The sequence below is a fragment of the Strix aluco genome, chromosome 7 (assembly GCF_031877795.1).
Source record: "Strix aluco isolate bStrAlu1 chromosome 7, bStrAlu1.hap1, whole genome shotgun sequence".
Lineage (NCBI taxonomy): Eukaryota > Metazoa > Chordata > Aves > Strigiformes > Strigidae > Strix > Strix aluco.
This window is the reverse complement of record NC_133937.1, coordinates 17,563,157-17,579,782: the sequence shown is the minus strand read 5'-3', so window position 1 is coordinate 17,579,782 and position 16,626 is coordinate 17,563,157. Positions and strand designations below refer to the sequence as shown.

Sequence of the window (16,626 nt, the reverse complement as noted above, 5' to 3'; positions counted from 1 at the left end):
AAATATGGCTGTTACATGTTTATTTACAGAAAATATGCTTGTATTTGTTGTCCAGTAAGAAGGTTACAAACTGGACTAAAAACACTGGACAAGCAGATGAAGAGCAAGAGGGAAAGAATAGGAAATGGAATACAAAAGAATAGCAGCACAGAGAATAGTTATTTGGTTTATAGATTTTGTTAAGAGGCAGTTTGTTAGCTTTGTGGTTTTAAATGTAGAAGTGACTGAAGTGCTGCTCCTGGATCATTAATGTTTTGATAGACATCTTAATTTGGAAAGCTATAGCAAAATGCAACTTGTGGCACCACAGTAGAACTAACAGATATTCCTGTGCAGAGATTTGGATAGTACCTGTTGAACCAAATTCTGATAAGACTTAGATACTGGTCTCAGAGCAAGGCTTTAGCTAGTCTTTCCCTTTAAAAAAATATTATCACTTTTATCTCATTTGACTGGAAGTTGCTTGAGGGTGTTGTCATGCATTTTAACAATATCACTTCCTCATGTGAGATTTGGTAGTTTCAGCTAACAGTGGAAGAATTACTGTGCAGGACATGGGGCTCCTTTTTGCAAGCCTGCTTTTATAAAGATAAGCTTATTTTTTTCTTATATGGCCGTTATGTGATAACAGCTGTTGCAATCTTTGAATGTTGATCAATGAAAAAAAGAAAAAGGAAAAAAACTTGCAAAGGTGTTGGAACAAAACTGTAGCATCTCATCTGTTTTCCAGGGTCTTGATGCTGTATTCTCATAACAATGATTCTGGGGTGGGTATACTGGGTCTGCTTGGGGTGGAGTTAATTTTCTTCATAGCAGCCCGTATGGTGCTGTGTTTTAGGTTTGTCACCTAAACAGTGTTGTTTAACACAGTAATGTTTTAGCTATTGCTGAACAGTGCTTGCACAGCATCAAGGCTTTCTCTGTTTTTTCAGTCTGCTGTCCCAGCAAGTAGGCTGCAGGTTGGGAAGGGTCACAGCCAGGACAGTTGACTCCAACTGACCAAAGAAATAGTCCAGACCATATGGAATATGGTCAGCAATAAAACTGTTGGAGGCAGGGAGGGAGGGGGAGTTTTTCTGAGGTACCTGTGGATCAGAGACTGGCTGGGCATCAGTCTGCTGGTGAGAGGTGGTGTATGATTGCCTTTGCATCATTTCATCTTGTCCCATGGGTTTTTTTTCTCTGTTGCACTGGCAATTCTCTCCCCCATCCCCCCAGGAGGGAGGATTGAGAGAGAAACTGGGTGGAGGCTTAGCTGCTGGCTGGGGTTAACCCACCACAGTAGGGATTTTAGATGACATAGTAGGTGTAATGGTAACAGAATATTGCATTCCAGTTGTGCTTGAGATGTATCACATTATTCACAAGAAATAAGTGAGCTCACTTGGAACAGTGACGCTAATGTCTTTTTTTAGGATTGACAGGTTCCCATGTTTTTAAAATATATATATATATATAATGATTTCATTTTTGATCCCACTTTTTCTCATTTTATCTTGTTTTCTAAGATGAGGTGTGATTTATTTTCTTTTAGCATCTAAAATATTCCTAAAAATATTTGTAAGAGTTTTGTAATGGACTGTGTATATAATTGGGATTATTAGGGATGTGTCCGAGGGGTACAACAGACTGGTGAAACTTTGAGAAGTGTATGGACTCATTCTAAAATTCAGACTATTAAAATAAGAGATATTCCAAATAGCACTCTGTAAAAAGAAGCTGTTTCTGTTCTGATTTACTAAAAAGAAAGCTTCGTGAGTAGTTGCTAACATTGTTTAGTTTAGATTTTAGCAAGCATGGTAAGTCTTAGCTAATTTTAGGTCTTTGGAGTCCTCTCCTCTGTGAGCTGCAATTTAAAATAAGATCAGATTTGACACATCATGCAGAGAAGAGTCCAGCTTCAAATAACACACTTCAGATTCACTTCAGATGTCTGTATTCAGTGTTAATGAGTTTTGAAGATCCTTCACTGTGAAGGGGCATAATGCTTCCTGTTGTGTTGTCAGTTCCTAGGCATTTAGGATTCAAGTCTACAGCTGAACACTCCTGTGTGCAGAAGGTATGTCAGTCTAAGCAAAGCTTCGTATGCTTTGGCATTGTTAGTTTAAGATGACTGACAGATGTGGAAATGCACTACTGGCTGCAGCTTTAAAAAAGAATTCAGGAGCTAAGGAGTTCTGATGAAGAACAATGTGGAACTGGCAGCAAGTGTCTCCATCGGCCTCCTTGTTCTGATTGTCAATCTTGTCCAGTTAACAGTGGCACTTACAGCAAAGCATAGAGTCAGAGTAAAATGAAATAATTTCTGAAGGATCTTTGTTTTAGTCAGAGGGCTATAAAGCTCTATTAAGCTTCATCAGTATGATGTCTCTTTTTAAGTCTTACGGGATTGTATACTGAGACCCAGCAGTAACAAACGCCTTTTGCAGAGTAAGTATCTTTGCAGCTGGAGAGTGAGGTAAAGTAGATCAACTATTTAGTTTTGCTGCTTTTTGCCTTTCAAGTAGAGGTCCTCCTTTATAGTGAACTTTGCAGGAACAACAAAGAGAAGCTCTGAATGCGGATCAAGGGTTGTGATATAGGATACTGGAATCTGCCACTGTGGCAGAAGCATGGCATTCTCAAGCTGAATAGGATAAGCTTGGGAAATAAAAGTCAAAGAACTCAGTTCTCTTTCTTTCTTTAAGACCACTGATTTTCTTTCACATAGTATGAAGGGGCATTTTTTTATTTTTTGGGTGTAAGGGACCATTCAGGTAACTCTTGTCATCTCATCTTGAATATCGTTCTCAAAAGACAGCATTGAGTAGCCAATCAAAGTCAAGTCCCTTCTAGTGTTGGAAGAAGTGCTTCCAGAAGTGCTTCTGTAACTCAGAAGAAAGGTTGTTTCCAAAGCTGTTCTCTAATCAGACAAAAAGGGGAGAGAGGTGTACCACATCTTCGAGTCTGAGGATGTGAAAGAGTGGGACATAGTTAACTCTAAGCAGTCTCACAGTCACAACTGAGTCTTCAGAAGTTTTACTTTTCACCAAGTTTTCTTGGCATCTCAACATCTTGCAAGAAAAGACGATGCTGTTCTCTGCAATTGCCACCCACTCCCTGGAACACAAAGGTTCTCACACTTCTCTGATAGCTAAAGCATGCCAGAGAGTTCACCCTGTTAACTCTGATCATGAAAAAACACTTGAACAGATACTCCTACTACTGTGAGCACAAGTTAGCCTCATGAAAATACGGAGTGAAGCGTTCTGTCACTCTCTAGTGTATCCTTGAGTGTCCAGGGTGCTGGCCTCGTTTGGAAGTGCTGGCTTCAGTATTTGATTATAAGGAATAATGTGTCTGTAGGGATAGGATAATCTGATATTAGATTATGCTTATTTTGAAATCAACCTAATTTTAAGATACTTATGCTAAAGGCAAGAAATAATTTTTTTTTTTAAAATGTTAATATTTGCTTTTAGTTTACCGGAGTGTATACAACAAAAATGCAATCTGTTTAACTTGAGAAGATCTGAAAGGTGTTCTATTTCCTGTGCTACTTCCTCTGTCACGGATGCATATCTTAACTGAAAAGGTCAGGGCCTGTCCCTGTGTGTGTACCTGATGTCCAGTCTGTGTTGACAGAAGAAAACTTTAGGATGGAGAAACACATTAGATTTCATAAACCACTCTAGATTTTGAGTTTCCTTTGTGGTATCCCACTTCTGAGGCTGTCTTGTTCCTTCATGATAAGTTCCTACTTTTGACACTTCTGTCTTTGGGCCATTAACAGCCTCAAATTCCCTTGGGTGATGGTGAGGATTCATGGTGTGGCCAGGTGCCAGCCTCTCCTGACCAGGCTGTCAATACAGTTAGTTAATAGCTGCCTCACTGCCTAGCCAAACCCTAGATAATTAACTCATTATGCTAGTGCCTGCTGAGCTGGGTCATTTTTCCTTTCTGTCTAGAGTCTTTTTCATTCAATTAAATCTTGTATTCCACATAAATCTATAAAATTAATTTGCAGTTTATATAACCATATATATGGCATTAATGTGTGCAGTTTGTTACTGGCCTTCGTTTGATATTGGATATAATGCTGCACAACTGTTTCGTGGTGATGTCTTGTGATGACTGACCCCCATTCCCATTTAGAATGTTTTAGCCAATATGTTGCTAATAACAGCAATGATGGTGGTGTGTGAAGTAGCCCATAGAAGCTGGTTTTTTTCCATATCAAGCTATTCAAAATTAAACTCCAATCCAGCGTCAAATTTTTAAAAAAGTGCTCCAGAGTCTGCCTTGAAGATGTTATTTTGTCTCTTGTTTTTTCACACATATGCAAAAAATGCCTGCTATGTCTCATTCCACTAGGTGCAACTTCAGTAATATACCACAGAGCTATTTCTGCAAGTTCAGTTTCCTCAAGCTTGTAACGTGATGTCTGGTTTTTGCCTCTACTAATATGCAGCCTTTTAGTTGAGGAAAGGAGGAACAGTTTGGAGGAGTTCTGCAACTAGCAACACCTCACCACTGTTATTGTGGGAATATGTGGAGTAATACCAAGAAGCTGAGAGTATTTGTAACTGGTGATCTGTGATGAGAGGGTCTTTCCAGAGAAACACTGCTGGGCTACTTTTCCATCTTCCTCAGTGTTGCTTAGCTTAGCTCAGATGTTCAAATGAAAAGAGTATCTATATAGTGAGAATATTCCCCTACCATATAATACCTGTGTTTTAAATAATCATGAGCAGAACCACTGCTTATGGAAGAAGTGGTCTGCACAATATACAGAGGTTCATCACAAGAAATCCTAGATCCTGACTTCTGATTCTCAAGAATACTTACATTTAAAGTAAGGATTGTGACAGTTATATATGGCATGTATCACATCTGAATTCAAACTGAGCTGCTGCCAATAGCCAAAACTGTGATACTTGAACAGAAATTCTTTTTTCAGAGATGTATGTGAAATATTACTTACTACTGCTCCAAATGTTGTCAGACTTTATATATAAAGGATGGAAAAGTTATGTCACTTGATAGAATGTTGTAAGCCCAAGGTGCATTTGAAGTCTTTATGTTTTCTGAAGAACTGTTGGGAGTATGATGCTTTGATAAATGCTGTTCATAGTGATCTCTATTAATTCTTGTTATTTGTGAAAGTAAGGCATGCTTTTCAGCACGGGACACAAGGCTTCAGGTACTTCTGTTCTTATCGGTGTGGAAATTGGTTCCATATTTGCTTACAGTAGGTCAAAACATCTTTAGTCTTGTGAAATAATCTGTTCTACTTAACCGTACCTCCAAATATAAAAGATTACTGTTCCTAAGACATCCTAAATGAACACTGTGCAAATGTGTATTATGTATGTGCAGATGTATGTAAAATACAAGGATATTTTAGATAATTCTCTTGTTAGGGATTTTCTTAATTTATATTAATTTAGAGTGATATGGAATAGATTAGCAGAGCATGTGTAGTGTGCAGAAATGGAATGCTGCCACCATCTGACGACACAATCTTTTTTTGTCCTTAAACTTCATATATATTCCTGCAGGAAAGAGGCCTTGCAACTTTTGTCCACCTTTGCCTTATTAATGAAGACTTGTATATGACTAAAGATTTTCTTCTTTTTTTTTTTTCCTCCTCTGGAGCTGGAAGTAATGAAGATGTGACTAAGCATGTATTTGCAACTCAGATACTTGACCTTTCTACAACCCACAGTTACCACTAATGCTGCTTTGTAATGGAGACATTATCGTTTATTTAAATCTTGATTAGGAAACAATTATAAGTAGGGTTTTAGTATAGCAGTAAATTGATGTAGCCTTTAATTTATACTATAGATTGAGTGGATAAGCTTTCTGACTGTAATTAGAGTGAATTATAATGACTTCAGTTGGTTGACTCACCACTAGTGGAGTAGGGCCTATGATTGTTTCTTCACATTTATTTTTTTAGTTCACTCTTGATTTTACATTGCTGCTAAATGCCATTTTTTTAACTTAGTACAAAATGGAGTTAACGTTTACAGTTGAATGATACATATTTTGTATTAATAAAAGAGGAGCTTTATGAAATAACCTGGCACCTTAGCAACACCATGCAGCTATGCTCTTTCTTTAAAATTCAAGTGACAGAACTGCTCTTACGAAAGTTGGAGATAGATATTTTCATGGGTGGTTTAACAATGTAAATGGGGAGCATTTCCTTTTTTGCATATAATTAAATGGTAGACACAAATGATTCTTTTCAGTACCATTTAGTTTTTATATATATTGTGAATGTTGCACAATGTTTCTTCTTAGGTTTCTCAAATGTATTTTTTTTCCTTATGTGTATATCTCTGGTTTTGTTGCCTTTTTTTTTTCTTTTGTCTTTTCTACAAATTTTCTTTAAAGATAACCATATGTTGCTTGATTAAATATAAGTGTAGGGGCATCTCCTTTGAGCAAGGAAACTTCTTTTGAAATACCTTGTAAAAACATACTAATCTACTTTATTTGATAGTGAACTACATGTATTTAAATTTTACATTAGGTATTAAACACTCAGTGGGATCATTAAGGGTAAATTTTTTATTCTTTGCTGAACTTCCCTCCCTTGATGTACCAGATGTTTTTTACTTCAGGCACAGAAGTGTTTTGTATGTCACAGTACTCTGCAGTCACAGAATTAAATATGGCAAGTGGAGAGAAAAAAATGGCAAAAAATAATATACCAGGCATGCTAACTTTGTTTTGTTGGGTTTTTTTTTGTTTTTTTTTTTTTCCTTGTCAATCTGCAGTGGATGATTCAGAGCCCTTACAAAGCTGCAACTTTCTTTGGGTGCATTGGCAAAGATAAATTTGGAGAGATCTTAAAGAAGAAGGCTGAGGAAGCTCATGTGGATGCTCATTACTATGAGCAGAGTGAAGAACCAACAGGAACCTGTGCTGCCTGCATCACTAGTGATAACAGGTCAGGGGTCTTTGATATTTTCCTAAGATATAAGTGCAGTTGGCATAGTGTGTGGAGCCTAATTGGTTTCGAATATTTGAAATACTTGAAAAATTGTGATTTGAATGATAAAGAAAGTATTTGCACTGGTTTGAGACAGTACAGGACTGCCTGGCTCATAGTTTGGGGCTGGGTGGTATTAATCTCCTTTTAGAGAACAACAATCGTATTATGGCAGAAAAGTATAAGGTAATAATATACTACTTCTTTCTGAACTTTATAGCTTCCAGTTGCTCTGGAAAGAGAAAATATGTGGGAGACAAAAGTTGGTTAACAAGTATGTTTATGCAGCCTATGTGGAAGCTGATTGGTATGTAAGGTATATGCTTGATTGGCAGATGAGGAATATACTTCAGGTGATAACGGGTTTAAAGAGAATAGATGTCAGCATATAGCCTGATTGAAAGGGTTAATTTGATTTTATACAAGATGAAGAAAAAAGTGATTTTTTTTTTTTTTTTTGCTGTTGCAGTTATTGAGTTCATCTAATAACTGTAATTCTGTATGTCTACATCTTAACATTTCTTCTGAATTTTGTCTTTCATGTTTTCATTTGCTACTTTTTTTCAGACGGTCTTTGTTATATTATAAAAACCACCCCACTTCTCCAGAACTATTCAACCTTTCTTATATTTGCAGACTATGAACAATGATCTGTGATATTTTATATGGTTTCAGAGCATTCCATAAGTAAGAACCTGTTTATAGAGTGTTTTGTTTGGGATATTGTAATAAAATCAATAAAAACGAGAATTTTAGAAAGCGATAATGAAGTCAATAGGCATTTATCTTAAGCATGGCCCTTTGCTTTCTTCTTTCTCCCTCCACCCTTAACACTTGAACTTATGTGCTATTTGCTGATTACCTCCTGATGATTTTTTAAAGGTTTCAAAACCAGACAGTCATTAATCTTGAGATGTTACCAGCACACACCAACCCTCCCTGATTTCTGCCAATATCCTAATTTTCTGATACTAGATATTGAAACAATAATGAAAATGGTATCGGTTACCCTGAAGAATATTTTCTTTTTGGCTCTGAGTAAGAGCAATATAACTGTCATTATCCTTTTTGGTTTCCCTCTGTGACTGTCAGTGCTGTTGATCCTGAGGAACTGCTTTTTCCCTTTCAAAGCAGTATCAGGAGTTAGTAGAATTTATTAAGGTAAGATATCAGTCCCATAATTAAAATCCACACCAAACTTCCTGACAAATTAGTGAATGTTTTGAAAGGCAATAGGCAGCAACGTGAACTGAACTGAGAGTCAAAGGAGGGACAATTTTCTATACAACAGGTAGAACCCTAGAACAATTTTAGAGTGGACGTCTGGTCTAGACCCCTGCAGAAAGCAGGGACAACTTCAAAGTTAGATCAGGTTTTTCAGGGCCATGTCCAGTGAGGTTTTGAATATCTCCAAGGATGAAGGTTGCACAACCTCTCTGGGCAACCTGTTCCAGTGTTTGACCACTCTTCATGGGAGAAATTCTTTTGATAATATCCATGTGACATTTTCCTTCTTCCAGCTTGTCTGTTCTTTCTTATGTCCAAGAATAGTCTGGCTCCATCTTCTCTGTAAACTTTAATTAGATATTTGAAGATGGCAGGAAGGTCTCCCCTTAGCTACCTCTTCTTAAGGCTCAGCCAAGCCCTTCTTCATTTGTTAAGTGTTCCAGCCCAGAACAGAGGTTTAACTCTGTTCTGAATATATAACTTCCTTTGCCCTGCTGGCTGCGTGCTTGCTCATATAGACCAGAATGTGATTAACCTTCTCTGTGCTGGTGCACTGCTGATTCAGTGTTCCAAGCCTGATCCACCAGGACCTCCAGGTCCTTTTCTGCAAAGTGCGTTGTATCCTGTCAACATTCAGCCTGTATTGTTGCATAGGAGTTATTCTGTCCTAGTTGCTTGACTTTGCATTTGCCTTCAAATTTTCTGCCAGCCCAATTCTCCAGGCTGTTGAAGATTCACTGAATGACAGACAGCCCTGTCCTCCAGCTTATCAACCTGTCCCTCACAATTTAATGTTACATATAACGTCTTACTCTCAGGAATGAATGTACATACTCAGTGGAGGAAGAAAGTTCATTCATCTTCATCTGGAGTCTTGACATTAATTATGGCTACAGACTTTCCCCCTTCATCTCCAGGATCCATATTCAGTTTTTCAAACAGAAGACAAGCAATAAAGATGTTTCTGCTCTGCGATTCTCTCTCTCTCTCGTCAGCCACATAGTGTCTGTGTAGGCATCCTGTAGCAATCATCATTTCCTAGATGACATGATGGGAAACTGAAGTCAAGACTGTCAATAGACATACACCATGAATTCAGGAAAAATATGTGCATCTTTTGCCATGCATCTCAATGGAATTTAAAAGTTTAGGTAAATTTATTTATAAAAATGTCTGCAAGTATTCTTTTAACTTATTAAGCAGTATTTTTGGTTTGCTTATATAAAACACTTTTCTCTCTTAATATCAAATGTTTGCTGAAATACTAGAGACAGTGGCTTCATCTCAATCACTGTTTTAGAGCATGCTTGAGAGTGTGCAGGGAGTACAAGAGACTTATTTCCCTCCTCAGGAGATAGAAAAAAATGGCCGATGGTTGCTGCTAAAGACTTTATTGTGCAACCCCACCTCTTCTGGTGAGAGCAAGTATATTCTCAGGCTTTAATTACTCTCCAATTGTTTCTTGGTTTTCAGCATTTCCTATATTTGTAGGAATCACTTCAACCTGGCCCCAGTTGATAACTCTATTGATTAATCTCTTGTCCCACTTGAGGTACATGCTAACTTCCTTCTTCAGGTAATTCAGACTTGCCTCTTTTGGAGGAGTGGGCTAACAGGACTCCTGGTTTTCCCAGTAGGTGGCTGTGTATATTTATGTTCCAGATACCCTGATGTGAACATTTCTTGTTTCTGCTAAGACTATAGCTTTTTGCAGGAAAGGGTTCTGAGCTATTCTGTGATTACCACTCTGAATTCTGTAGCTTAGCAGTACTAATATGCTTTGTTTTCTCAGAGCTTTTCAAGAAAATCCTAACAGATGATTAAAATCTAAAGTAGTACCTACACTCCGTCATAATCTGTGACTTTGACTTGTGCATTCTGCTCAGAAATACCTACATGCACAGGGTTTCCATTAAGCTGTTTGATTTGAAGCATTCTGGCTGTCTCTAATTACTGTATTTCATTGAAAAGATATCTACCTTTTCTGTGTTCCACATGTCGAACATAGTGCTGGTAGACTTACAGTTTTAATTTGGAAAAGCTTGGTGCTTTGTCTTGAGTGTTAGTCTCTTATTACACATCATGTGCAGAGCATCTCTACAGTTGGATGTAACCACAGAGAACTAGGTTTACAGTTTCAGGGCCATGTGGTAAGTGAAAGGAAACATACAGAGAGTCTTTGCTTAGTTTTCTGGAACATAATTGCTTTTCACTTAGCAACATACGTAGACAGACAAGATTTTTCCAGCTAGGTCCTTGATGGATATTTAGGGTTTGCCAAAACTGAAAGATTTCATTTGCTTTTTAAATTTGGTTTACAGAAAATTACCACAGTTATGCACATGACTGTCTTGGACTTACTTGGTTCTCTGGTGGATTTCTTGTCATTGAAATGATAGTATTCATCAAGAATGAAACTTCTTGCCCTGTAACTTGTACAGCTACAGAGGCTTAGTCTATTTGTTTATTTATATATATATTTTTAATTTTCCAAATTCACATTAGTTCTTAATTGCCTTAAGGCTTTAGAATTAGAGATAAGTCCCAAGAATATTCCTGGGATGAAATGATACAGAACTGTGCTGTGTATTTTGATACATTCAGAAAAAGTTAGTCTAACTTTTTGTTTTAATTTTTATATACTTGATCTGTTTAATTTACAGGGATTGTCAGTGTTGAGTGCATCAGGAATTTTACAGGGAGACTTGGTTGCTATCTTCATAGGAGATTCTTTTGGGATTTTGTTTGGTTTTTGTTGAATAGGACAAAGAGAACTGGTGATAGTGGAAGGATGCTGTTTTGAGGTGGAATAGATTTTCAAGAATTCTTGGTTTATTTACCACCTGACACTTGTACATGGTACTCAGTCTGGAGGCAGAAGCATAACTTGGTAGCAGCAGATCAACAGTTCACTCCGAGCCATTGTCTCTGGGTTGTAGTAGCATTTATATGGAAAAGGATGATATATACATTATCAATTGTATGCATGTTGGAGAAGGCAAAAGTTTTCAATAGCCATATATTGTATGTGTAATTACATGTTATTTATCTGGCTAATGTACTTAAATACCACAAAACAGTGGTGTGTTAATGTTAAAAGTGCATCCTATGACTATTAAATTTTGAAAATCAAATTTAAAACTCTGTATGCCAGCATGGAAATGTCTGTTTCCCCAATGCCCTTTCTCTAAATATTGAATGTTATTAAACATTCTCATAATAAAATTGCAAAGAACGATTTGGTTGTGGTAGCCAGAGCGAAGAACTAGTTCATAAACATCTTTTTATGACCTGTTTTTAGGAGTACACCTGTAAGTTTTGTGTGTTTCATAAGACTGAATTGAATGGCTGAAGAGGAGGATTTAAAATAGGATGTATCTTACATGTAACAAAGTAGATAGGATACCAGTATTTTTGTTCTTGCTAATGGAAGTTGTGCCCTACGGCTTGTTATAACTTGTTAGGAAAGAATGAAGTACAAATGAGGTTTTGGTAGTTTTCCAGTAATACACAGCTAAGCCAAAAGTTTTTTTTTAACAGTTCATCATCTAAAAGTAGCAATGAGACCCTTTTTCATTTGCTAAAGGAAAATATGAACCTAATGGGGGAAAAAAAACCTTTTTAATGTAACTATTCATTGGAAAATTGTAAAGGCAAGACATACATAGCCATCAAGATTTTTATTCTAGCGAGGGAAAATAGTTTTCAGAAGATAAACTGCAGTGTTTACTTTACTTTCGGTGTTAGGTACTACAAGAGTTTTAATGAAAATCTTCAGATGCTCTACCATATAGAGGGAGTTGATCACAAAATGCAACAAAAGTTGATTCTAAGCAAATGAAGGCACGTGAACAGTATAGTAGTGATAGGTTACATAAACTATGTAGCTGGATTTTAAATACATTATTTAATATATGATTTAAATTTAAATTGTATTTAGTATATGAATGATTTAAAATATATTATTTAAATACTATGAAATGGTCAAATAAAGTATATGTGTTTTATGGTGCTCTTTGTTAATTGCTTTTATGTTCCTTAGGATCTTTGATTATCTTTGAGAAATTTTGTTCTTTGTGAGAAATTTGCAGTAATGTTAGTTGAAGAGGATCTAATGCCTGTTTTTTAATCACTTTCAGGTCTCTTGTAGCTAACCTCGCTGCTGCTAATTGCTATAAGAAGGAAAAGCATCTTGATTTGGAGAAGAACTGGAAGTTGGTGGAAAAGGCCAAAGTTTATTATATAGCAGTAAGTTCAGCTTCTTTCAAATTGCTAAAATTTGTGTTACAACATTGTGAGGTTTAAGCAATGAGCACGTCTGTTGCATATGGTTTAGGATGATTTTTTAGGAATACGGTGGAAAAAAATGACTGCTTCAATTTCAGCATAGTTTGATTTCTTTGAATTTAAATGTACAAATGTAGAAGTATGTTGTGTGCTTTCTTAAATCAGTGGGAAAAAATCATAAGAACTAAACATTTTCAGAGCTTTTGTAGTAGTGCATCAAATTTACATTTTACATTTTCTAGTAAATTGTTGTGAAGGATGCACAAATTATGTAGAAAAACACTATTAGCATAATTATTCATTGCAAACAGTTTGAGCTTATTTGTGTGAACAATCTTAATTGCTATTTATTCCATAGTAATTACTATGGCACCTTATAACTCAATATTTCAGAAACAATGATTGTGACAAATCTCTTGAATGTGGGCGGTGGGGCAAACTGATTTTAATGATGAAATCTTACTTCTGGAATAAAGGGGTTTTGAGGATGGGGCATTAGTAGATTCACAATTAGTATTCTTTTCTCACCATCCAGAATGAATCAAGACAGATTAGTGTATTTGTGTAGATTACATCTTGCCTAAATGGAAGTGGTGAATTTGTTTTCATCTTGCTCTCAAGTTGATATGACTGATCAAAATTAGGAAACATAAAACATCTATGACAGATTAAAACCTCCTAAGATGCATGTAATATATGGATTCTGTATGACAGCTGCTTCTATTCCGCTACCTGAGCTATGTGGGAACAGCTGGTAAAAAGTGTAAAAAATTGATTATCCAGGAGGAACAACTTCATTGAAAATACAGTTACTTCTTTTAGCTAGTGTTAATGTCTCCTACAGCCAGTTAGTGTGCACTGCTGTAGGCTTTACATGGTTGTTATTGATTCTTGTGTATGGCCAAGACTGCCCCTTTATAACTGTCAAAAAATACTTAGAACCTCAGTATACAAAGAAAATATATCCCACTGCTATGACCATATGTTTGTGCTGCAGTTAAAAAAATACATAGGTGTATTGTCTACTTATTTTTTATTTCTGTTTTTCAAGGTTTCTTAGTTTTTTATATATAATTATATCTCGGTCTGTTCCAAATGGAATTAGCTTAGGAATTAATGCTATTGGCTAAAAAAATATTGAAAGGCTAAGAGTATAGTTTAAATGAAGAAGAAGAATGACAAATGTTACCAAAAGCTGTACTGCACTCAGGTTTTTTTTTAATTCTACCATGCTTATATATAATTACCAATGAATCTTTCAATATACAATTTAGAAAAATTAAGCTTAGTGGAGGTACTTCAGGAAAAGTGGAAAATGTTACATGAGATGAAAAAAAGCTTTGGATTTTTTAAGATACAGCCTTCATCTTATTTTAGTTCCAAAGCCACTCTTCTGTGTTCAGTCAGTTTGATCACTTAAATTTTGACTAGGTGATTTACTACACTGATTTTCATGTATATTAAAAGCTGTTCTTCAGATGCCAGTTCTACAACATTCAGGCTTTAACTAAGAGACAGAGAATTATTGTACTAACCTAAAAATAAAACCCAAGGTGCACATATGTTAATGGATAAATAAATAACAGTGAAGTGCTAATGAATTGTATTAGATATTTGCAATATGGAATTCAGATTAGGGAAACCATGTGGCTGCAGGAGAAGATCTGTTGGGTAAAGAACCTGGTTCACACCTGTAGCAAAAGCACTCAAGGATGGGTTCATCTAAGAGATTTCTAGGACAGTGTTACCACTTCAGCTGACAGATTGCATGTGTAACTTTCCTTAAGGAAAGGAGAATGTGTAGAACTATACATGTTCCCTCATGCTACAGTGCATTCATGCCCTTTTATTTAGCTTGTTTACTTGCAGGTTTGTAGTGGTTTACCAGATTAAACAAAACCATGTAGCAAATGATTACCACTCCTGAGGTATAGGGTTGCTCTCTGAGTCATTAATTTGTCTACTGTTGTCTGTCTTTGCTTTAGTCTTGTTACCTTCCTTGCCTTTGCACTGTGCATATGTTGCTTTTCATTTCCTTCTTTCTATCCAACTGTCACCTATTTCTTGGATTGCATTAGAATGTATGTTAGTGACAGATACTTATTTTGGAAATCCGTGTCCTGAGATTATCAAACAATCTATTTTCTTGGCAGGGTAGGGCAGTTGTTGCTTTAGGACAGGTCTGTGATATTCTGTGGTCATCTATATGTGTTTCCTAGAATAGGTAATATGCTTTTCAATGCAGCATTCAGCAGAATGGCCCTCAGATGAAACTTAGCTCTGAAATCTAATCAATTCACAGAGGGAGGAGTAGGTACAAAGGAAAAGATAGTGAAGCTGTGACAGAACCCTTAAAGACAACTTCTGTTACCATGAATGAACACAATACATTTATTTTAGCCATCTGGTAATCAGATCCAGCAGACAAATTGGAGAAAGACTAGCAAAGAATAGGACCCAGTAAATCACAGAGAGAAGCAAAATACAGAGGCTGCCCCAGCTTTCTCAAAGATGGTAAACTTTAAAGGTGTATTTTAATCCTTTAAAATTGCTCTACTTTGTATCATTTAAGATAGATTACACGTACTGTCAAACTCAATGCAATTTTTTTCCCTTCTCCAGATATTATTCATATACTTGCAGTAATTTCTACCATTGACATCATATCTTCCAGTCTGTCATATTCATTTCACTGTGGATCAGCTAGCTGTGCTGCTGGTGTCTGATTAGAATTCACTGTGAGGGATTTTATTTGGTTCCTACTGGGTCTAGAAAATGTCTCTTCCTCAGACATTTCCCTTATTTCAAAATAAGTTGAGAGTTATGATAACACTAAACATTGTCAGTCTGTCTCTGAAATTGTGAATGGGATACAACCTGACATGAAAATAATCTTAAATTGTGTTTTGTGTTGTTTTGGGGTTTTTTTCATTTGTTTCTTTTCTCTTTTTTTGTGAATCTGTGCTTTCTGTCAGGACTTGCATTTTAGAATTCTTATGTGTTAGAGTTGCATCTTACAAACTTGGGTTACAAAATTCCATATTTGGGCACCTTATTTGTCTTATTTTCAGAGGCATTTAATAAACTGATAGTAGTACTGTATTTATGTAAGCATTGCAAAGAATTCTACAACGTATTGAGTTGTGGGGTTTTTGTGTTGTGTTTTGGGGTTGTGTTGTTTTTTGTTTTTTTTTTTTAAGTTCATCAGTGTCTTTAGCACCAATATGGGAGTTGCTGGTACTCAGTTTTTTTGACATTGCACACAAACTTTTTAATCTTTTTAATGCAACTTGCAGTATATGGCTGTTAATTTTCATATCTTACGAAGGCCTGGAATGCAAAGATATTTTTATTTTCAATGTTTTTGATTTAAAAAATAATCTCATAAAAATTACTTAGGAGAGCAGAAAACTGAGGAGAATCTTAGTTATCATTTGACTCCAATGAACACCTCTATGTTACTGTATGTAAGGAATTCTGTACTTTTCATAATGGGAAGAAAATGTAAAAGGAGAAAATGCTTTTCTTCATTAAAAACTCCACTTAATCTTTTGAAATCTTAACTCTGTGACTAGTGATACTGCTTGCTCGTACACACAACTGAATTTTAACTTTCTGCCTGTGTTTAAACATTGCCACAAGTGTGGTACTTCCCAGATCTGTGTTTTCTCATCTTCCAGTTAGCCATCCTTATTTCTGCCTGTTATTTAGCTTTACTCAATTTGTTCTTCAGTCCAACACCTGTATGTATTCTTTGCAGTTGGAGGCATTAGGTGGGTGAAACTCTGTCAGTTGATGCTAATATTATCTTGGTGCTGAAGTAATAAATGTGTTCTTGAAAGTTCTTTTGTGTGCTTCAGTTTTTCTTTTTTTCTTTTTTTTTTCTTGAATACTTTACTAAGCATATGAAATGGCAATGGCTTAGAATGGATCAGTTAAGTAGCTCCTAAAAACCAAAAAGATCTTCCTTTTAATAAAATGCTTGTCTCTTTTCTGTACCAAGGAATATAGTAGATTGTTGTTTAGGGATTGTATTTAAATTTGTATTTTGTGGACATAGTTTGTGCTCTTAAAAAGCTGCTGTTATAAGTGATGTCTCAGAGCTTTTCTCATTAGTATCTATGTAG

The 16,626-nt window shown here is 36.0% G+C and overlaps 1 protein-coding gene across 5 annotated transcripts in view; it reads left to right on the top strand.

The window, feature by feature from the left end:
* ADK (adenosine kinase) overlaps window positions 1-16,626 on the top strand; it is a 290,826-nt gene that overhangs the window by 129,318 nt on the left and 144,882 nt on the right. For all 5 annotated transcript variants that reach the window (XM_074830614.1, XM_074830613.1, XM_074830615.1 and 2 more), the window contains 2 exons: window positions 6,771-6,943; window positions 12,352-12,460. In XM_074830614.1, the coding sequence (XP_074686715.1) occupies window positions 6,771-6,943; window positions 12,352-12,460 (282 nt within the window). The remainder of the gene's footprint in view (window positions 1-6,770; window positions 6,944-12,351; window positions 12,461-16,626) is intronic.